The sequence below is a fragment of the Zootoca vivipara genome, chromosome 15, assembly GCF_965207765.1.
Source record: "Zootoca vivipara chromosome 15, rZooViv2.hap1.1, whole genome shotgun sequence".
NCBI classification, from domain to species: Eukaryota; Metazoa; Chordata; class Lepidosauria; order Squamata; family Lacertidae; genus Zootoca; species Zootoca vivipara.
In genome coordinates, this window is record NC_142598.1 from 8,206,567 (window position 1) to 8,229,128 (window position 22,562).

Here is a 22,562-nt window from a genome sequence, read left to right on the forward strand (position 1 = left end):
GGAATCAGTGTGTTTTTACATGAATAGAATGTGTCCTTTTATTTAAAATGCATCTCTGGGTTATTTGTGGGGCATAGGAATTTGTTCTTTTTCTTTTCTTTTTTTCAAAATATAGTCTGGCCCCCCACAAGCTCTGAGGGACAGTGGACCGGCCCCCTGCTGAAAAGGTTTGCTGACCCCTGCAATTAGTCTATTCCCCTTACACTCTGGCTAGCGTATTTTCACTGATCGCTCTCACTTGATATATGTTTGCCTATGAGCCAAGAGGCTTAGAAGAAACATGAGCCCGAAAATTATTTAACTGCACGAGGCCAAACAAACTTGTTGCATGTTTTCTCCCTCCCTCCTCCACCTCTCTCACACCACCTCTCTTTAACAGGCTCTGTCCTTCTTTTATTCTTGTTCTGAACAGAGCAGGTAACATGGTAAATTTCCCTTGTTTTAATTTAAGCAGCTGGAAATGCTGGAAGATCTTCCGAATTCCTACTGAAGGAACACACCAGTGGATTCAGACAACACGCCAGTGGATTCAATGGCACAGGGGTGGGTGGGATCACACCATGTGCCTCTTTTACAAGGCTGTTCTAAGCTTCAAAAGAACCCCACTCTTGCTGCTACTGATGGTAATGCATTGCCAGATGCAGCCCATAATCTCTGAGCACTGGCCGGGGCTAATGGGAGTTAGGAGTCCAAGAATATATGGAGGGCTGCAGGTTCTCTGGTCCTGAGCAAAGGTATGGATTGAAAATGCTGCAAAAGGTTTTGAAGGTCGTGGACCAACATAATACAGCGGTACCTCTACTTACGAATTTAATGCGTTCCAAACACACATTCGTAAGTCGAAAAAATTTGTAAGTTGAATCCCATAGGAATGCATTGGGAGAAAAAATTCGTAAGTAGAAGCAACCCTATCTAAAAATTCGTAAGTAGAAAAAATCCTATCTAAACCGCATCCAAGATGGCGGACGGAGCTCCATTCGTAAGTAGAGTTATTCGTAAGTAGAGGTACCATTGTACATGATTTTACCTCCTCTGATGCAACAGGAACAGGGTAACATTCAATAAAATGCTCTTTGAACTAGGTGGGCACCTCTTGCGCAATGCATCTTATGCAATAAACGGCGGAGAGAAACTATATTTACAGTACATTCAGGAGTTCCAGGAAAGCTTCAGCACTGGCTTGCGGGAGTCTAAACCAGAACACTTAAGAACAGTTAATGAGAATCTAGAAACAGAGCACCACCAGGGACCAGTTTCTATCTCCAGATGCCATCTCATGAAACTGTATCTTCCACAGCAAATGTAACATTGTTAAGAGCTGTGCCTTTTCCTTGATGTTTGAAGCTGGCGATGTTTGCCTGCCTGCCTGCCAGCTTCTTCTTTGATCCTATTTTCCCCTCTGGCAGTTGCTAACATTCTGAATGCCCAACCTTTCAACTCCTTCTGCAGACTTTCTCTAATTGTTCTCTGCTGCTGCTGCTACTTCACGCAGCAACCTCTTTTCCTCTTTTACATCCTTTTAGGCACCCTTCCTCCCCTTCAACACCAACTGAGTGATCACGCAAAAACCCAAAGTCCCAGATGGAAGCAAACCTGAGCATTTGCCAGGGGCCCTAAGACCAGCAGTGGGTCCATCACCCCAACGGCACCGCCATTCTCATTCCACACAAAGCACCCAAGTCAGCTAAGAACAATGCGAGATTTCCCTATACACTCCTTCTCTTTCAGATTAAAGTCTCTTCCTGCCCCCTCCCCCCATCCTGAATCTGGCACTGTATAGGCATTATGCTTTCTTGTTACAAAAATATGGCCTAATAATCTGTAGAGATCTGGCACAGACAGGAAGAAACCTGCCTAGATAATCCTGCCCTACGATTAGTAAACTACATAAAACTGGACTTGCATAAGAAACACTCGTTTTGCTCAGGTGTCCAGTTTTCCAAAGGGGGAGCCAAGGAATGAAGTTTGCCCGGGGTGGGGATACATCTGCCACAAGAGCACAAGGACAGGTATTTCTACAAGCTCAAGTCATGTCCCTTACTGTGCTCCATTCTGTGAATTGAGAATAGAAGCCAGGATTCTTAACTCCAAATGCTTTCTGCCGTTCATAGGAGAGTGGGTGTTTCAGTGGTATGTTCACATGACCAGCCAGGGCAGAACTGGGAGCCAGGCAGGGCAAAGGAATGTAAACACAGCGGTATGAAAATAGACCAGCACCACGTGCTTTGAACAAATTTGTAGAAGCATTTAAGGGCTGAAGAGCAGAGCATTTCAGGCTGGGTATCCTAGCTCCACCCATCCTTCCATTCCAGGTTGTTGCTTTTTTTAACCACATGCTCTCCTTTCTACAAAACTGATCAGGTAGCACACTATTCCACATCCGTTCACTCAAGCGCTGCTTAACACATCATGGATGAACGAAGGATTTCATAGCCTCGGACGAAACAAGATGAAATATAAAGGTCTAAGCATCAGGACACCACCACAACTGGTGCCTCCCCCCCCCCCGTGATAAACCCAACCTCAGCACAGCAGCTAACACTGGGGGCTGTCAAAGAGTGACATCCTCTCCACTCATTTCAATCCCCCCGCAGGGTAGGTAGCGAGTCACCATGGATGCTACTGCCTGATGAGGGTTATGCAGAGGGCAGGAAGAACAGTGGGTTGTTGATGCTGCTTCTCCCTCAATCCCCAGGCCTGAAGGTATTCAACTTTCCTCGCAGTCCTGGGTGTGAAGAAGGGCCCTGAGCTGCCCACCATTTCCCTAAGTCCAGTTGTGATTTGCCTCCTGTCTACCTTGCCTACAAAGGTCCGTATAGTTAAAGCTATGGTTTTTCCAGTAGTGATGTATGGAAGTGAGAGCTGGACCATAAAGGAGGCTGATCGCCGAAGAATTGATGCTTTTGAATTATGGTGCTGGAGGAGACTCTTGAGAGTCCCATGGACTGCAAGAAGATCAAACCTATCCATTCTTAAAGACATCAGCCCAGAATGCTCACTGGAAGGACAGATCCTGAAGCTGAGGCTCCAATACTTTGGCCACCTCATGAGAAGAGAAGACTCCCTGGAAAAGACCCTGATGTTGGGAAAGATGGAGGGCACTAGGAGAAGGGGACGAGAGAGGACGAGATGGTTGGACAGTGTTCTCGAAGCTACAAACATGAGTCTGACCAAACTGCGGGAGGCAGTGCAAGACAGGAGTGCCTGGCGTGCTATGGTCCATGGGGTCACGAAGAGTCGGACACGACTAAACGACTAATCAACAACAACAACATATGGAAAATGAGTACTTAAAGGGCCTACCTGAGGAACAGGAGGAGAAAGAACCAAGAGCCCCCTCCCATGGGTGGGAAAGAGCCTTGAAGAAGCTGAACTCCCATTGCTGCTTCCTTTCCCTCCTAACATCAGGGGATCCAGTTCCCTCTGCAGCACCAGGTTCCAAGACTCCCTTGCTGATTCTTTGTGAGCAAAACTGAGTGCAGTGAATAGACTAGGATTAGTTCAGCTTTTGAGCCACAGTGCTCAGGTTTATCTTGTATTCAGTTTGGATCTTCTGCCTGCTTTCCCTCTACTTTTAATCCTAATAAAGTTCCTTCATTTCCCTCCACATTTTAAACCTAATAAAGTTCCTTCATTTCCCACATTTTAATCCTAATAAAGTTTCTAAATTTGATTGAAGTGTGTATGTTTGCCAACCTCAGGGTTTTAGATAATAATGATGATGATAATAAAGATAAAGATGATGATGATGATGATGATGATAATAATAATTTATTATTATTGAGAGATCTACACTGGCTCCCAGTACGTTTCCGAGCACAATTCAAAGTGTTGGTACTGACCTTTAAAGCCCTAAACGGCCTTGGTCCTGTATACCTGAAGGAGCGTCTCCACCCCCATCGTTCAGCCCGGACACTGAGATCCAGCACCGAGGGCCTTCTGGCGTTTCCCTCATTGCGAGAAGTGAGGTTACAGGGAACCAGACAGAGGACCTTCTCGGTAGTGGCACCCGCCCTGTGGAATGCCCTCCCAGCAGATGTCAAGGCAATAAGTAACTATTTTACTTTTAGAAGACAACTGAAGGCGGCCCTGTTTAGGGAAGTTTTTAATTTTTGATGCTGTACTGTTTTTAATATTCGGTTGGAAGCTGCCCAGAGTGGCTGGGGAGGCCCAGCCAGATGGGCGGGGTATTATTTATTTATTTATTTCCCACCCATCTGGCTGGGTTTCCCCAGCCACTCTGGGTAGCTCCCAACAAAATAATAATAATAAAGCAATAAAAGATCAAACATTAAAAACTTCCCTAAACAGGGCTGCCTTCAGATGTCTTCTAAAATCCCTGAATGCCTAGAAGCCTGGCATTCAGGCTCCAGGGAGGGTAGGATTAGAGTTGTAAGTGACTGGCACACTCTTCTGAGGTCTGAGGGAGACTTTGAGAGGGTGCAGTCTTCTGTTACGCTCTGAGGAAACCACAAAGGTGCAGCTTGAACTGCGGAGTGCTGGGGCCCTGGCTCAGAACCCTTTTAAGAGTGATTGTTTAGGGGTGTGTGGGGAGGGGCAGTCACTTCGGTGGGGGCACGTCATGCTCCTTCTGGGGTAGTTTATCCATCTTTGGCTCTGGCAGACTGAGCAGACAAGAGCAATAGTGGGTCCAATGGCCAAGAAGATGGTTTCTGCATCTAGGAGACAGAAAATTCTTGACCCTAAAGCTCCACTGCCTTGCAGGATATCTTCAGAAGAAGAAAAGGCTAGGGTGGTGCCTCACACGCCTCCTTCCGGCAACTGCAGCCAAGCTGGTGCCAAACATATTGCTCTGCTTTCCTTTGGACCACATCAGTGAGGTCAAGAGGGGCACCTTGTCTTCTGGGCAGCCCAGGACCTCCATACACACTGCCCAGGCTTGCACCCCGAGGTGATCACTTTGGTGCTGTTAAACACAGCGATTTGGCGTCACCCCTGAAGACACACTCCATTGTCTCTCGAGACAGGCGGATGCCAGCCACAACAACTTGTTCAGAGCATCCTAGGGTCCCTTCCCCTCTGGGGTTGCAGGAGTAAGTGGGAGGGTGGTGGCCACAACTACTGGAGAGTAATATCCCCTGGCAGCGCTGCAGGGCTGTTGTGCAGCAGTTGGGCGGGCAGTGAAGGTGGGAAGAGCTCCCTTGGGCGTCCTTCCTTCATCTCACTGGGTGCAAAGTGTGGCATCAGCGAGGGAAGTGAGGACTGGGGCCAGATGAGCCCCTTGGAGGAGAACGAGACCAAGTGAATGAGCCCCATAGGGGTGATCTTGCAGAGAGAAACCCAGCAGACCTGTTTGGCAAGAGACTTCAGGTCAAGCATGCTTTGGTCCTGCGGCTGAGAACTTTGCACCAAAGAGTTGTCATTAGGAGAGTCTAAGGCAGTCTTGTACTAACCTGTCTCGTCTGTGCAATGCAACTTTCCGCCTCCCCAAAGCTGCTTTGGAGGGTTGGGGGAACCCCTTGAACAGATTTAGATGTGGTCTGGAGGACGAGAGAAGAAGCTCTGTCGCGCCAGCGTAAATCCTTGAGCTGATGGAACTACAGTGGAACCTTGTTCCCCAAACTTCCTCCATTCTGGGAGTCTGTTCAACTCCCGAAATGGTTCAGGAACGAAGGCGCGGCTTCCGATTGGCTGTAGGAAGCTCCTACAGCCAATCGGAAGCTACACCAGACGTTCAGCTTCCGAAAAACGTTTGTAAACTGGAACAATTACTCCCAGGTTTGTGGCGGCGTCCGGGAGCCGATTTGTTTGGCATCTAAGCTGTTCGGGAACCAAGGTTCCACTGTACTTATTTAGTGCTACATTGAAAACAACCCTACCTTTCCTTCAAAGCCAATGAATAAGGCTTAGTTTCTATGTATTCTTCCCTCTATTTTGCAACTGTGTAACTTGCATTTTGCTTGTCATTTTAAGCAGAGCCAATTTAAAGGAAATGGTTACTGCATTCTGTGTCTTGGTGCCAAAGGAGTAAAAAAACAAAACCCTCGGGTGCACTGACCCCAATCTCCCAAGCACACACACTCACAGTTAGAATGTGCTGCTACAGGAAAAAACTGTAGCAAGTGTGGTATTAGCTCAAAAGGAGTTCTGCTGGGAGCAAGTATGAGGGGCAGGGAATGGGGGAAGAACACACTTTTCTAGATTCAGTTGCTGTTGGAATCCAGATCTCGGGAAAGTCAGCCACAGAGGGTGCTTTCAAGAAGCAAGTGGGAGATCGCTCCCTTCACCAAACCCCTAATGAGCTTAATCGACTGACCCATCTTCTATGTATGTCATGGCCCTGCTGTAGGAAACCCCCCCCAATTGCAAGAGGACCTGGAGGGCCCCCAAGGCAAATGCTAAGGAGCAGCAGGCCAGGCCAATGGACAATGAGACAGAGCAGAGCGATCTGGGACCTTCAGAGATCACAACACAAAAGAGTTCCTGCGCAGAATTAGAGGTTGCGGCTGAGCAGCCTCCCAAGTCCAAGAGATCAAAGATACAGATGCCAGAGCACCCACCAAAGGAACAAGGACTCTGGAATAAGAGTTACTCATGAGTAGACCTCAGGCAGTCTGGATGGCTTGCAGCTGTCCTCCAGGGTGGGTCTTTGAAGGCTTAAGGCAGTGATGGCCAAACTTGGCCCTCCTGCTGTTTTGGGACTACAACTCCCATCATCCCTAGCTAACAGGACCAGTGGTCAGGGATGATGGGAACTGTAGTCCCAAAACAGCTGGAGGGCCAAGTTTGGCCATCATCACTGCCTTATGGGGGAAAGCCCTTAGTTCCTTACAGCAGCTCCCTGAGCAGAGTTCCTTTAAAATCTGGCCTCTTGTGTTGTCCTGGTATTTTGACCCTGGACCTCCTGTCAGGCCTTAGTTTTTGAACTACTGTATCTGTGAGTGGCCTTGGAACTGGATTCAGTTTCGCCTGAAGCAGAACAATGCAGTGAATTGTTTCCTGGGTTAGCTCTGCTCCATGTTCCACTGCCTGCATTTGGAGCTCTGAGAATTAATTTCAGAAGGTGACATCTGCAGCAGATTCCAGCTTGCATAGAGGTCGGATTGCTGCAACACATTACAGTCGGGGCTGCCTCTGATGACGGTTCAGAAACTTCAGCTGGTGCAGAATTCGGCGTCCAAGTTGCTCACTAGGGCAAGACGGTGTGAGCATATAGTATCCATCTTGGCCTGGCTGTACTGACATAAACGATAAATTGCAAGAACTCAGGCCAAAAGAAGATGGATTTCAAAAAAATCTTCACAAGGTTTTATTGATTTGATGTGGAGTTTAAATGGGAATCAATCCCAATGTTAAAGGCAAATAAAGATAAATTCCAGTAAAAATCAGGACAAGGCCCTGTTTTGACTATTCTTTGTCAGCAAAGATTCACAGGTCAAAGTGTACCAAGTATTGGTACACTTTGACCTGTACACTTTGACCTGTGAATCTTTGCTGACAAAGAATAGTCAAAACAGGGCCTTGTCCTGATTTTTACTGGAATTTATCTTTATTTGCCTTCAACATTGGGATTGATTCCCATTTAAACTCCACATCAAATCAATAAAACCCTGTGAAGATTTTTTTGAAATCCATCTTCTTTTGGCCCGAGTTCTTGCAATTTATCGTTTATTTCTGGACTTTCCCAAGAACTCCAATTTCCACTGGCTGTACTGACTGCAAGTTAGTTTCTGGGGCCAATTCAAAGGGCTGGTTTTGACCTATAAAGCCTTAAACAGCTCAGGACCACAATATTTCAAGGACCACCTCTCTCCATATGAACCGGCCTGGACCCTGAGATCATCCTCTGAGGCCCTTCTTAGTGTGCCTCCTCCACGAGAAGTTCAGAAGGTGGCAACACGAGAAAGGGCCTTTTCTGCAGTGGCTCCCCATTTGTGGAATGCTCTCCTCGGGGACATTCGGTTGGTGCCTTCATTATACACCTTTAGGCACCAGGCAAAAACTTCTTCACCAGGCCTTTGGTATTAGAAGTGTGTGGGCTGTTTTTAATATATGTCTCTTTCCTCTTGGTTTTAATATAATTATGTGGAGTTTATTATCTGTTTGATTGGTTGCTAGTTACTTTGGGTTGCTTTGGGCAAGATAAAGCGACTAACATATTTCGTAACAAATAATATACAAATAATAAAATAAACAAACTTTGCTGCTTGTGCAGTTTTAAGTGATGTGCGGCGATGGGTCGGAAACTCCTTAGGGAAAGAGAGATGCAGAATACAAAACTGTAGCAAACTGTGTGCCTGCAGTGGCTTGAACAAAACCAGGAAATTGAAATTGAAAAAAAATGGTAGGATGCTAAAGACACACTGCACACAAGGGGTGATAATTCAGATCCCCAAAATGCAGGAGTGATGGGTGTGTGGGTGTGTGGGGGAGGATAACTTGATCAGAGAAGTATCCCAATCTATAGGTCTTTTGGTCAATTATTACACTTTGCTGGTCTTGAGAGACAAATAATGGGATAATAAAAGTTCAGAACCAAGCAGCAGCCAAAGGCTCTATCAGCAGAACAAACTTGATCTTTGTGCCACTACAGCCAAATAATCTGGATTGAGACCGGACTTCGCTTTGCAGCTTCCTCTTTGATGTCCCGCTAAACAAGGGGCTCACCACTTCCATCTTAGGAAGAGCAGCAAAGTTGCTGGGGAGCGGGGTGGGTTGTGGTTTCTCTATCCTGCAGCTAGGGACAAAAAGAAATCAGGAGATGGAACTGGATCTCTCTTGGATCTCTCCTTCTCTCCTCAGTCCCCATGTAGGTACCATATCCTGTTTATGATGGTGAAACTGGATCAGTACCTTATGTATGCACAGCATGGTAGGGAAGGAGCGTCTCCTCCCCCATCGTTCTGCCCGGGCACTGAGGTGTGTGGACATGTAGACTGGGAAGGCTAGAGACGCCTCTGGGTCCCCTTTGCCATTTAGTGGTCATACCAGGCCATGAGCACCACTTTGAATCATAGAATTGTAGAGTTGGAAGGGACCCCAGGGGTCTTCTAGTCCAACCCCCTGCAATGCAGGAATCTCAGCTAAAGCATCCATGACAGATGGCCATCCAATCTCCAGGGAAAGAGAGCTTCCCTTTTCCCTTTAAGAAGGAGCTGGTATTCCAGAGCTCCCAGGTCATTTCCTCATCTGTCACCAGGGACCTCAGTGACAGCGAAAAGGCCACCACAGACGGGTTAAAAATAACTGGGAGGGAGCCATGAGCAACCCTCTATTTATAACTGCCTGTGTTTATTTGGGTGTTTCAATCCCCAAGTCCAGCCCATTTGGCTTACTGCCTTGGGGACTTTCACATTTCTGGTTACATATGTGTAGGGACACACCTTCGTCACACACAGATACACACTCCAAAGGGTGGGGTTTTTCCTAGCAGGTATAAGAAGATTCTTTGCAACAAACCTTTCGGAGATCACAAATTCCCCCCGCCTGCCGAGAAATCAGCTTTGGTTTGTGCGGAAGGTCTTTTTCACTTAGAAAGAGTTGACAAAAAGGGCTCAGGAGCTAAACTGCTTTTTTGTCTCTTGGAAGCTGCGTTTCAGACCTACCAAGCCATGCTCTCTAACTGTCCTTTCTTCTAGTCCCAGAGGCCTGGGAGGAATCTATAGGTTTATTATGTAGAGCTGATAATTTAGAGATATCCCATTTGTATTAGGAAAGAGGCTCAGAGGCTGTTGCACAATTCCTAAGAATGAAGTTGTGTCACATCATTCCTCACGTCTGTGGATCCAGAATCTTTACAGTGGTGGTGGTGGTGGTAGGCAATGGCATGCAGCAAGGTTTATGCATATTTACCAGGGATGGCGGAAGATATTTTGTTGCCTGGTGCTCAAGACAAGCAAATATATTTTTGGCATTAAAGGCAGCTAATCCCACAAAATAAAATAAAATAAAATAAAAATTCCTTCCAGTAGCACCTTAGAGAACAGCTAAGTTTGTCATTGGTATGAGCTTTCATGTGCATGCACACTTCTTCAGATACATACCAATGACAAACTTAGTTGGTCTCTGGGACCCAGGTGGCGCTGTGGGTTAAACCACAGAGTCTAGGGCTTGCCGATCAGAAGGTCGGCGGTTCGAATCCCTGCAACGGGGTGAGCTCCCGTTGCTCGGTCCCAGCTCCTGCCCACCTAGCAGTTCGAAAGCACATCAAAGTGCAAGTAGATATATAGGGACCGCTCCGGCGGGAAGGTAAATGGCGTTTCCCTGCGCTGCGTTTCCCTGGTTTGCCAGAAGCAGCTTTGTCATGCTGGCCACATGACCCGGAAGCTGTCTGCGGACAAACGGTGACTCCCTTGGCCTATAGAGCGAGATGAGCACCGCAACCCCAGAGTCGGACACGACTGGACCTGATGGTCAGGGGTCCCTTTACCTTTTAAGGTGCTACTGAAAGGAATTTTTAAAATTTTGTTTCGGCTACGGCAGACCAACATGGCTACCTACCTGTAACTAATCCCACAAACTCATCTTTACTGGTAGTAAAAAATACAAGAATAACAAAACAAAAGCAAACAAAAATAGATTTTCTGCCCTTTCACCTCATCCTGCCTAATGGTGAGGCCCATCCACAATTGCTTACTCGTAAATAAATCCTACCAAGCATAGTGTGCCTTACTTTCAAGTAAAGACACATACGGGGTTTCAGTCTCCATCATTTCATAACTGCTTTTCATGTTTCAGGGGAACCCTGGTATCTGACAGGTTCTCAAGGCTCAGTCTTCCTGAAGTTCGGCTTAATTCAAAGCCTGCTTTGGCATGCTTTCTGGTTCAAACTTTGTGAGGAATTGGGAGCTAGAAACTTGAGGAGAGGCAACTTTCACACCGTTTGCATGGATAACATTTCTTCCCAGCTGTGAATGCAGAAGGTTTCACCATCAAATGATTGCTGAGTCCAAATGCTCAAGTAGGGCTTTAAAGCACCAATGGGTGTGAACTCTGCAGTTTCCTGTCTGCAGACTTCCTGTGCACAGGGACAGAGGAAGGGAGGTACGGTGGGGGCGGGTCACCCCAGGTGTCACCACTGAGGGGGGTGACAAAATGCCAGGCGTCTCTCCTGGGAGTGACGTGGTGGCTTGCGTGCCCGCAGGCTCCATGCTGCCCCAAACGGTCCGCCCGCCCAGCTGTAGAGCAACTGAGTGGAGGAGGCAGGCAGACTCCTCAGAGGCCCCACAGAACGTCCTGCCCTGGCTTGCCCCGCCCCATGGGTGGCTGGCCCCGCCCCATGGCGCAGGGTACATGCGCTGCCTCAGATGCCCGATTGGCTTGCTCCGCCGCTGCCTGTGCACAATTCATTTGTAAGATTTGTGTGAAAGCATATCCACATATGTGGATATCCACATATCCACATAGCCTATCCAATGAGATGGCAAGATCCTGGGCATCAGTGAACTAAAATGGACAATTGATGCTTTTGAATTAGGGTGCTGGAGGAGACTCTTGAGAGTCCCATGGACTGCAAGAAGATCAAACCTATCCATTCTTAAGGAAATCAGCCCTGAGTGCTCATTGGAAGGACAGATCATGAAGCTGAGGCTCCAATACTTTGGCCACCTCATGAGAAGAGAAGAATCCTTGGAAAAGACCCTGATGTTGGGAAAGATTGAGGGCACAAGGAGAAGGGGACGACAGAGGACGAGATGGTTGGACAGTGTTCTCGAAGCTACCAACATGAGTCTGACCAAACTGTGGGAGGCAGTGGAAGACAGGAGTGCCTGGCGTGCTATGGTCCATGGGGTCACGAAGAGTTGGACACGACTAAACAACAAAAACAACAACAACATATCCACATAATTCAGATTCTAAGACAAATATGGAGAGTCTTTGGCAACTCCAGATGTTGCTGATCTCTCACCATCCCTGGCCATTGGTCATGCTTGCTGGGGCTGATGGGAATTGTAGATCAGTGACATCTGGAAGGCCAAAGGTTCCTCACACCTGGTCTAAGGAAGGATATGTTCACACACTGAAAGTAAGAAGTGGGAGTAGAACTGAGAAGCTCCACCAACATTACATTGGCAAAAGGTATTCTTAGATGGGGCTGTGCAACAATTCTAAAACAGTAAGTAGGCCAACAACCTCAGTACATTCCCCCATATATGAACATGCCTCATCTTTGTATGCATTTCTGTGAAGCACTTTCAGAAGGGACAACTGAAACCTCTTTTCCAGCCAGACTGAAAGAGACGGATTGTCCGCCCCCCCCTCCCTGCATTAAGCAGTGGTCGAACCACATGGCTTACAAGGGCCCTTCCAGCTCTGTGATCATGGCATCCCAGGGTATGGCAAGATCCTGAGGCAGCTGGTGGAAAATATGTGAAGGAAATCTGCTAATGAGCGCACCTAGTTTGCACAATACCCCAGCATTTGATTCCAACGGCTTCAACAATGCATCCAGGAGCGTTAAGGAAGAGGGATGCAAACCGAAAAGTGCATTCCACACTGCACACACCATGAGACCTCCCCAAGGCAAACATCATTGCACAAAGGATCCTGGGGCACATATATATGAGTGCAGCTGCATGGAGAGTTTTTGACCTGTCTTGAACTCAGTTTCTGCAGCCATTTGTATGCATGCTGAGGATAAACACTATTAACATTCCTTCCTCTTTGTAATAGCTCACATTTCACAACATTGTCAGAGAAATGGGTTCTTGGCTAGTGGTGAAAATGGCATAACTTTAATAAAGTTTGAGTACAGCTCTCCTATCCCATCGGGTCTCTTTTCTTTCTTTCTTTCTTTCTTTCTTTCTTTCTTTCTTTCTTTCTCTCTCTCATTTAAGATTGAGAAACTGAGATGCAGAAAACTGGAAGAACCTCTTGGGTTGCGATCTTCTTACCGGGGAATAATCTCCATTAAACTCAATGGGACTTACTTCTGGGTAGGTGGGTATAGTATTGCACTGACTGTCAGGCTATATTCCTAAATGCACATATTTCTGAATATATCCACTTTGCACTGTCAGTTAAGGTGGCAGAATTAGAAAGCGACATCGTACTTCCAGCTGCCTCTTCCTCCTTAAGCCCAGAATTCACCAAGCTGCCTGTTCCAAGGATGAAAATAAATTTTGGGAAATTTGCCTATATTTCTAATGTTGGATTTTGACCTTGAGATGTCACCTCAACATTTTATGAGTTGTGTATTTTTTACTTCAAATGGCCTGATTTGCTGAGACCTAAACGGTGGTCATAACGTTGGGTTATACCATCTTCTTGAATTTCTTTTTTAGGCCACTAGTTTCCTTGGCAACATGCTCCAGCTTTTGTTTTAAAATACCGAATTCAAAATAAAGAATATGAGCTACCAAACAGGAGTTTGGCTTCAAGCCAGTTGGTTGTGGGATTCCATTGTGTTGCCAGCTACCTAGCTCTCGTTTGAGAAGATAACCGTTAAAACAACAACAAATGCTTATCCCTTACATCAAGAATGGAGACTCTCTGCCCCTCCAGTTGTTGCTTGCCTCCACCTCCCATCAGCCTCAGCCATCATAGTCAATGGTCAAGGAGAATGGGAATTGGAATCCTTGAACTTGCTGGACTCCAACTCCCATAATCCCTGACCACTGACTGTACTGGCAGAGGGGGGTGGCAGTCCAACAACATCTGGAGGGCTTCAGGCTCCTCACACTGCTGAAATTTGAGAGCCCAAAGTCCACACTGCTGTTCCTTTTCACCAGTGTCTTCCTTCCAACAGAGATGAAAAAAAGCAATAGATGTTCCCCATCCTTGGTCAATGGGACCATTTTTTAAAATCATCCAAGTATTTGTTAAGTTTTCCCACAGCACTTCTTTATGAAATGCACCCACACACCATTTTCTGTGCCTTCACATCAGAGCCAGCTCATGTACACATTGAGAATTCATTGAGTGAACAAGCCACAGCAGGTTAACCTCCAAGCCACGTGTCCATTGAACTCCATGTGAACTCAGTCCTTTTTTTTAACAGAGCCCTTCAGGTGAGGTGAGAACCCTCAAACATTCTTTTCATTATCTGATAACTCAGCAAGTAAAGTCTGTGGATGTGCTTAAAAAGGTAAAGGTAAAGGGACCCCTGACCATTAGGTCCAGTCGTGACCGACTCTGGGGTTGTGTGCTCATCTCGCATTATTGGCTGAGGGAGCCGGCGTATAGCTTCCAGGTCATGTGGCCAGCATGACAAAGCCGCTTCTGGCAAACCATGGAAATGCTGTTTACCTTCCCGCTGTAGCGGTTCCTATTTATCTACTTGCATTTTGACGTGCTTTCGAACTGCTAGGTTGGCAGGAGCTGGGACCAAGCAACGGGAGCTCACCCTGTCACAGGGATTCGAACCGCTGACCTTCTGATCAGCAAGCCCTAGGCTCAGTGGTTTAACCCACAGCGCCCCCTGGGTCCCCTTGCTTAAAAAGATAAAGGTAAAGGGACCCCTGACCATTAGGTCCAGTCGTGACCGACTCTGGGGTTGCGCGCTCATCTCGCATTATTGAGTAAAGTCAATAATTAAGTTAATAATAATTTACATTATTAAGTAAAGTCTGTGGATGTGCTTACTGGCCAGCAATGAAAACACTGAGCTCAGCACCATTCTCCTGCGAAGTACCCCAGATATCTCTTCCGAAGGCAAGGATAGCTTCATTACAGCTCTTTTTACACCAGGGGTGGGGAACCTGTGGCTCTCCGGATGTTGCTGGACTCTCTGCTCCCATCAGCCTCTGCCAGTAGAGCCAGTGGTCAGGGCTTATGGGACTTGGAGTCCAGCAAGTTCAGGGGGGCCACAGGCTTTGCATCCCTACTTTAAACCTCTGCTCCTTTTCACCAGACTATTCCAAGCAGCAGAGTTAAAAATAAAAACGAGCAATAGATCCACAGGCAGACACTTATCAAGAATAACCACACAAGCCACCCTGTGCTCTCTGAATGAAGGTACAGAGATTGCCAAGGATGCATTAGCTGCTGCAAAATAACATCTGGAAAAGTACAGACGACAGGCAGCAAACAACAAAAATACTCTCCTTTCTCAGGATTACATTTATTAATATGCATATCTTAAGGGCAGTCGGGCAAATGATTGAGATAGTCATTATTTTCTCCCAATGCTCCCAGAATTATAATTATATATTGCCCCAGGACTACCATTAACCTGGATTCAACCTTGCTTGTTGGTCAATGGAAAAAGTAGCTCATAAGGCAGTGGGTAGGGTTGCCAGACTCAATAGAGGACAGGACTTCTGTGCCTTTAATTGCCCTGCTCTCTTTTGAGTCTGGAAACCTTAAAGAGAAACCAGCACACCCTATGTTTAAGCAAAGGGTCTGCTGGTTTCTCTTTAAGGTTTCCAGACTCAAAAGAGAGCAGGGCAATTAAAGGCACAGAAGTCCTGTCCTCTATTGAGTCTGGCAACCCTAGCAGTGGGTTTGGGTAGGCATATGGATTCATGACACTGTTTGCTATACACTAGTCCAAAGGTGGCTAGCCTGTGATCCTCCAGTTGTTGAATTCCCATCATCCCTGACCTTTGGTCATGCTTGGCTGCAGAGCTGCAGCTATGGGAAGGGGAGCTAGCCAGGTATTTTGCCCCCAGTGAAGCCTCCAGAGGGGTGCCATTGAGGCGCCCAGCCTCTGTGTGTGTGTGTGTGCGCGCACGTGTCAATCAATCAATCAATATACTTTATTCGACCGATAGAAACAAAAAAACATTTCTCAATACAAAGATAAACATATAAAACTGAAGGCATCAGAGGGATATATAAAAATATAAAACTGAAGGCATCAGAGGGATACATAAATGGGGTATGACCGCTACTAAACCTCCTACAGATAACCCACATCAAGACATTCGATTATACGTTTCCGACACTTGAGCGCCAGGAAGAGGAATTTAGCCACTGAGAAGGTTATTTTCCCAGTGGGCTTGTTTAGCAAATATGCTGCCTGCCGTTCTCTTGGTCGGGAACTAAACTGAGATAAATACGGGTCTATAAGATATTGCCTTAAATCATTATAAAAGGGACAACTCAGTAGAATGTGTTCTGTGGATTCTACCTCACCCAAGGCACAATGGCACATTCTCTGACCGTATGGGACTCCTCCAAATCTTCCCCTCAAAACCGCCGTATCAAGGACATTCAGTCTAGCCGCAGTAATTAGTCTGCGGTATTCCACGTAGTGGATATCCGCCAGGTAACGGGCTGGACGCATGTGTCAAACTGGGTCTTTGACCCAGGTGAAATGAAGCCTAGTTTCACCTCTGCTTGGCTGGAGCCACTGGGAGTCCAGAGACATCAAAGGTTAGCCCACTCTGCAGTAGCATTTCATTGCCATTTGACTCCACCGTTTATTATTTTTCTCCCTACATCCATATATAACAACAACAACAACAACAACAATTTATTATTTATACCCCGCCCATCTGGCTGGGTTTCCCCAGCCACTCTGGGCGGCTTCCAACAGAAATATTAAAACACACTAATTTCTTAAAGATTAAAAGCTTCCCTAAACAGGGCTGCCTTCAGATGTCCTCTAAAAGTCTGGTAGTTGGTTTTCTTTTTGACATCTGGTGGGAGAGCATTCCACAGGGTGGGTGCCACTACCGAGAAGGCCCTCTGCCTGGTTCCCTGTACCTTGGCTTCTCGCAGCGAGGGAACCGCCAGAAGGCCCTCGGCACTAGACCTCAGTGTCCGGGCAGACACTGAATATACATATTCACAAACCTAATAACATTTTGTACATAAGTGTATAAAAAATAAAAAAATCCACAAAAGCTTGTGCCACAACCAGAGCTGGATTTAGGGTGGTGTGGGCAGTTCTTCCGCACAGGACGCCAAGCTGAGGGGGTGCAAAATTGAGAAGACCCATTTGGGGGCCCCAAATTTTGGCGTTGCTCAAAGCCCCATATAGTACCAAAGATTACCAAAGTCCACCCCTACCATAGCAGTTCTGTTCATCTTTCAAAGTGCCACAGACTTACTGCTGCTTTTGCTGCAACAGACTTAACACAGCTGCTCCCACTGCACAAAACAGGCAATTACTTAGAAGCATGTTCAAAAGCTGTATCAGCTGTCCTGGAAAGCCCAGCTTCTAATCCTCCTGAATGCAGGGCACACTGCCGGTTACCCTGTATATACAGTCTGCACATGTTCAAAGGAATTTTTATTAGCAGATTCCGCTTGCTGATCCCTGGCATTCAATGTAGTTTCCATAACCCAAATTAAATCCTGCACACACACACACACCTGCAGGTCCCTTTGAACTTGTCAGGGTGCAAAGAGGGGTTTTTTGTACCTTTAATGCTTTGTTCAATTTGGGGGGTGGAGGTGGCAGCACCTGTCAGGGCTGGGGTGAGAAGCTGCTGCAGGTGAAATTCCCCACCTCCTACAGACCCCTGGGAAAAACACAGGCGCCCTGCCCTCCTTCCTAGACTTGGCTGGAGACCATGCACCCACTTCTCTACACCGTCACCTATTTTTGCCACTGCAAAGCGGGAGAAATTATATTGTCACCGTTCTGACAACCGGTCGTGGGGTGGGGGGCGGGGGCAGAGCGCTTTTCTAGTGCCGGAGTAGGACCAGGGCTGACTCATAAGGAAAGCCTCAATGTAATGCTGGAGTCGGGCACGTAAGGGGGGCGGAATCCGTCCCGTTCATCGGTTGTGCAAGATGCAGGAGGCCTCTTCCCCAGCCGCCGCGTGCAGCGCGCCCCAAGCAACCCTGTCCCAGCCAGCAGACGGCTCCCTTCTGGAGACCCCCGGAGAAAGGGAAGATGCAAAAGAGGAAGGGGGCTCCTTCACCTTCGGGAAGTCGCCGCTTGCACCCGGCTTCAGCGGCACCGGCGAACACCCCCCTCCTCGATCCCTGCGCTTCCAGGGTCCAGCGGGAGCCCCGTCCCCGCTGGACTCCGGCCACCCTCTTTGCAGGGGGTCTTGGGAGGGCGGAGGGGCACCGCGTGCCACCCAGACGCCTGCGCTCCATGGAGAGGTGCCTGGCGCCCCGAGGGTCTCCCGCCCTGCGCCCCCCTCCTCCGTTTCCCCGGGCGCCTTCCCCGCGCTGGCCACCCACCTGCTCGGCTTGGGAGCCGGCGTTCATGCCCATCCGGGCCAGGCCTTGGCGGAGCTCGTGGACGTCCACGCGCCCGTCCTTGTTGGTGTCCAGCTGCTCGAAGAGGCTGGCCCAGCGCTGGTGGTGGTCGGGGTCCCGGGCGCTTTCGGTGGGGGGCGCCTGGCGGGGCGCAGCTCTCTCCCGGGGACCCAGCATCCTGGCCCGAGGCTGCTCGCTCTCACCGGAGCCCCGGCGGCAACAGGCGGGTTTTGCTGGCCGCGGAGGAACCCGACGGGCCGGGGGCCATCATTGCGCCGCTGCCCGGCCTCCAGCAGGCTCGCTTAGCAAAGGAAGACGCTTCCGCCGCCCGCCCGCGCAAGGGCATTTAACCGACGGCTGCTTGGCGTCGCCTCCCTCGGCAGTTTCCTCCTCTTGCCCCTCCCCGCTTAGCGGGAGAAAACGGGAGGAAGCCGCGCTGAACGGGCGCCGAAGGGTTAATGCGCCTCCAGGGGGCGGGGAAGGAAGGGAGGGGAGGGGAGGGGAGGGGGCCGACCGCGTCAGGAGGGCTTAGGCGCTCCGCAAGCCATCGCTCGGCAAATGCGCAGGATCCGAGCTGCCCTGCAGCGTTGCCTTCTCCCGCAGCGGCCATTCTGCTATTCTTGGCTGCGCCTGCCAAGAGAGGCCTCCCGTCGTGCCCTGTAAGGAGACTTTCCCTGCTGCAACAAGTCTATTATTATTATTATTATTATTATTATTATTATTATTATTATTATTAAATTTATAATTTTCAGGTTCATACATTTCGCTGATTTCACAATCATTTTGACATTTCCAAACTTGACTTCCTTCCCCCCTCTTTCTGCCATTCCTCAAATTTGTTTTATGCATATCCAAATTAACTTAATTTGCTCCATTTATTAGGCCTAATCTTCTTTAAATATATACTCTCATGAAACTGCAGGTTATTATCATAATAATAATCCTGCCAAGGTTTACAATTTACCTGTAAATATTCAATCAACCATTTCCATCCTTTTATAAAAAGTTTGATTTCTTATTCATCAGGTAAGTTTGGCCATTTCTGCATATTCCATAAGTTTTTGTACCCATTCTTCTTTTGCTGGGACTTCTGCTTCTTTCCATTTTGGGGCGAGAAATATTCTTGCCGCTGTAGTAGCATACATGAATAAATTTCTATATATTTTAGGTAGTTCTGTCCCTATAATTCCCAAAAGGAAAGCTTCTGGGTTGTTGTTTTTCTTATTACAAACTTTATTTAAAACATCCTTTTCACTTCAATATATATCATTTCCCATTAAGCCTTAACTTTACTACATTCCCTGCAACAAGCCTGCAGGCAGTGACGAAGAAGGCAGCTCCCACAGGGCTTCCTCCCCTCCAGGGTCCTGGCTAAGTTTGTGCGGAGCTGCAGATCAGGAGCTCAGAGAAACCTAAGGTGAGCCCTCCTGGATCAGGCCCAAGACCCCACGTCATCCAGCATTGTATTCTCACTGTGGACAGCTAGATGTCTGTTGCAAGCCTGTGAATAGGATGTGAGGGCTCTCACTTGCGGCTTCCGGCAAACGGCAGGTAAACCACAGCTGTGATGACTCACACACTTGTTGAGTTGGAAGGCACCCCAAGGGTCATCTAGTCCAACCCCCTGCAATGACTCGTAGCTCTCGAATTGTCTTATCCTGCACAGCTTTGCAGATTCACTTTTTAAAGGGTTGGCAGCCCTCAATACCCTGGCAATTCACATGCCATTTCTGCCGTGATCTCACAATGGTTTTAGGGAAGCCACTACTTAAATTTCAGTTCTCCATTGACAGAGTCTGACCACACTGGTCCATCTAGTCCAGTCTACTGTCCAGCAGTGGCTTAGCAAGATTTCAGAGAAGGCTGTGTTTCACCTGCAATCCATAGTTTGGGGAACTGGACATTAGGTAGATTGCCTTTACAATACCATCCCCCAACCCCAGCCCTACTTGAGACCTGAGAGGATCAAAGCCAGTTGAGATGCCAATAGTGGGAAAGGTGGACCAATGGGTTTTTTATTTTATTTTTTATTGAATTCATATACCACCCTATACCCGGAGGTCTCAGGGCGGTTCACAGAACAAAATCAAGATATAAAACCACAAAATATATAATCAAAATGAAAACCACAACCCAATAACACAAGGTTGACACGGTATAAGATTGCTGCCTCAGATCAAAGTTGCCCATGGATGTTTAAATGGGCTGAAGCCAGCTAGCAAGGGGAACTTTGGAGGTTCTGCTGTGTTGGACCTGCCACTAAGCTATATGGCCTATTTTCCCTGAACCCCTCTAAGCTCTCCTCCTTCGTGGCACTGTCACAACTGCTAGTGAGAAAGCCACCTTGCCTCATCTCCTTCTACCAAGATTTGAGAGTTCTTGGCAGAGCAGAGGGAAGGAGGGTGGGTAGGTGGAGTGGGATCTCGAGACTGGATCCAACCCACCAGCAAGCTCTGCCCACCGACTGACGCTAAAGATAATCTCTTCCCATGAATTAGCCGGACGCAGGTTTTCGTTTTTTTTCCATTTTCTACCCCCTGCCTGTTGCTGTCGTTGGAAGTGTCGTAAGCATGCCCAGGTTTAATTCCTGCTTTCGTACATACCTTGCCTCCAAATCTTCCTTCAGCCTTGAATGCTTTTGTTTGTTCCTTCTACAGCTCTGGTGGGGCAATTTGTCTGGCTGGAGAGGAGGGGAGGTTGGGTGGAGAGAAGGGAATGACGGATGTTTCCATCTTTCCTACCACCTTGCTGTGCATGCGGAAAAGGAATGGGAACCAGTGCATTGCCCAAGGGGCCTGCCTGCTTCTTGCCAGCTCTTGATTGGAGTATTGCAAGCCTTGGAGGAAGTGGAAAGAAAAGCCAGCCCCTAGACCTCTTCTGTTTCCCACCAAGAGCTGCCAGTTATAGTTATTATTATTTATTGAATTTATATACCACCCTATAAGGGACCCAGGTGGCGCTGTGGGTTAAACCACTGAGCCTAGGGCTTGCTGATCAGTAGGTTGGCGGTTCGAATCCCTGTGACGGGGTGAGCTCCCGTTGCTCGGTCCCAGCTCCTGCCAACCTAGCAGTTCGAAAGCACGTCAAAATGCAAGTAGATAAATAGGAACCGCTACAGCGGGAAGGTAAACGGCGTTTCTGTGCGCTGCTCTGGTTCGCCAGAAGCGGCTTTGTCATGCTGGCCACATGACCTGGAAGCTATATGCCGGCTCCCTCGGCCAATAATGCGAGATGAGCGTGCAACCCCAGAGTCGGTCGCGACTGGACCTAATGGTCAGGGGTCCCTTTACCTTTACCTACCACCCTATACCTGGAGGTCTTAGGGCAGTTCACAGAAATGATCAACATAAAAACCACAATATCTATAATCAAAATAAAAACAACCCAATAACCCCCCTCCCCCCAAAAGAGCCACATTTTAAAAGGGCATAGGATGTCAATCAGATCAACCAAAAGCCTGGTTAAAAAGGAACGTTTTTGACTGGCGCCTACGTGTGTATAATGAAGGCAAACTTCCCTGGGCAGAGCATTCCACAGGTGGGGAGCCACTGCAGAGAAGGCCCGTTCTCATGTTGCCATCCTCCAGATCTCTTGAGGAGGCGACACACGAAGAAGGGCCTCAGAAGATGATCTCAGGATCTGGGTAGGTTCATATGGAAAGAGACGATTCTTGAGGTATTGTGGTCCTGAGCCATTTAAGGCTTTCTAGGTCAAAACCAGCACTTTGAATTGGGCCTGGAAGCTAATTGGTAGCCAGTGCAGTTGGAGCAGGATTGGTGTGATATGCTGAAACCGTCTTGCTTCGATCAGCAACCATCTTCAGAGGCAGCCCTGCATCCAGCTGGCTTTTGTATATGGAATGGGGCAGTGAGGAGGAAATCTTGTACTTCCCTTCAGACAGCAAAAAGGTATTGGGCTGGCCTTGTGTTAAAGGCACAAGGGAAGGTGAGACTTTGGTTAAAAAAAAGAGAGCAGTGACTCTGAACTCAGTAGTGTGGTAGCAGTGAAATAAATAAGAAAAATGGGGTCATCCCAGAACTCTGCATGTTGCAGTTTTATTTTTAACCCCTTTCCTAGCAATTCCAAATATGGGATTTGCTGAGTGGTTCGTTGTTGAGCTGATGTTTTCTGTGAACTATCTACACAAACCCAAGAAGTGCCCCCCCCCCCCCGGTTAGTCACAGGCAGTTCATCATAATTTATATCAAATATGTTTTGCAAAGTATATGATACAAAGTTTACAATACAGCAGCCTTTGCCAATCTGGTACTCTCCCAATTGTTTTGTGCTGCCTGGGGGCTTGTGGAAGTTGTAGAGCTGGCAAAGGCTGTACTGTAGCAAAAATATTGCCATACTGCAGAGGTTTTCAACCTTTTTGGGTCCATGGATCCCTTGACCAAGTACATTCTTTCTGCGGCACCCCTTTGCATTCTTTTGCCTGATTCTTGCCATTGCTATCCTGGTGGCAAGTGAGCTGGCAGAGTGAAGGGACTAGCAGG

General features: G+C 47.8%; 1 protein-coding gene across 1 annotated transcript in view; it reads right to left on the minus strand.

Moving 5' to 3' along the window:
* Positions 1 to 18,466, minus strand: part of SLC25A23 (solute carrier family 25 member 23) — a 56,866-nt gene extending 38,400 nt beyond the window's left edge. The window contains exon 1 of the mRNA XM_035140814.3: positions 18,046 to 18,466. Coding sequence (XP_034996705.1) covers positions 18,046 to 18,240 — 195 coding nt within the window. The 5' untranslated portion in view covers positions 18,241 to 18,466. The remainder of the gene's footprint in view (positions 1 to 18,045) is intronic.
* Positions 18,467 to 22,562: the final 4,096 nt, after the last annotated feature.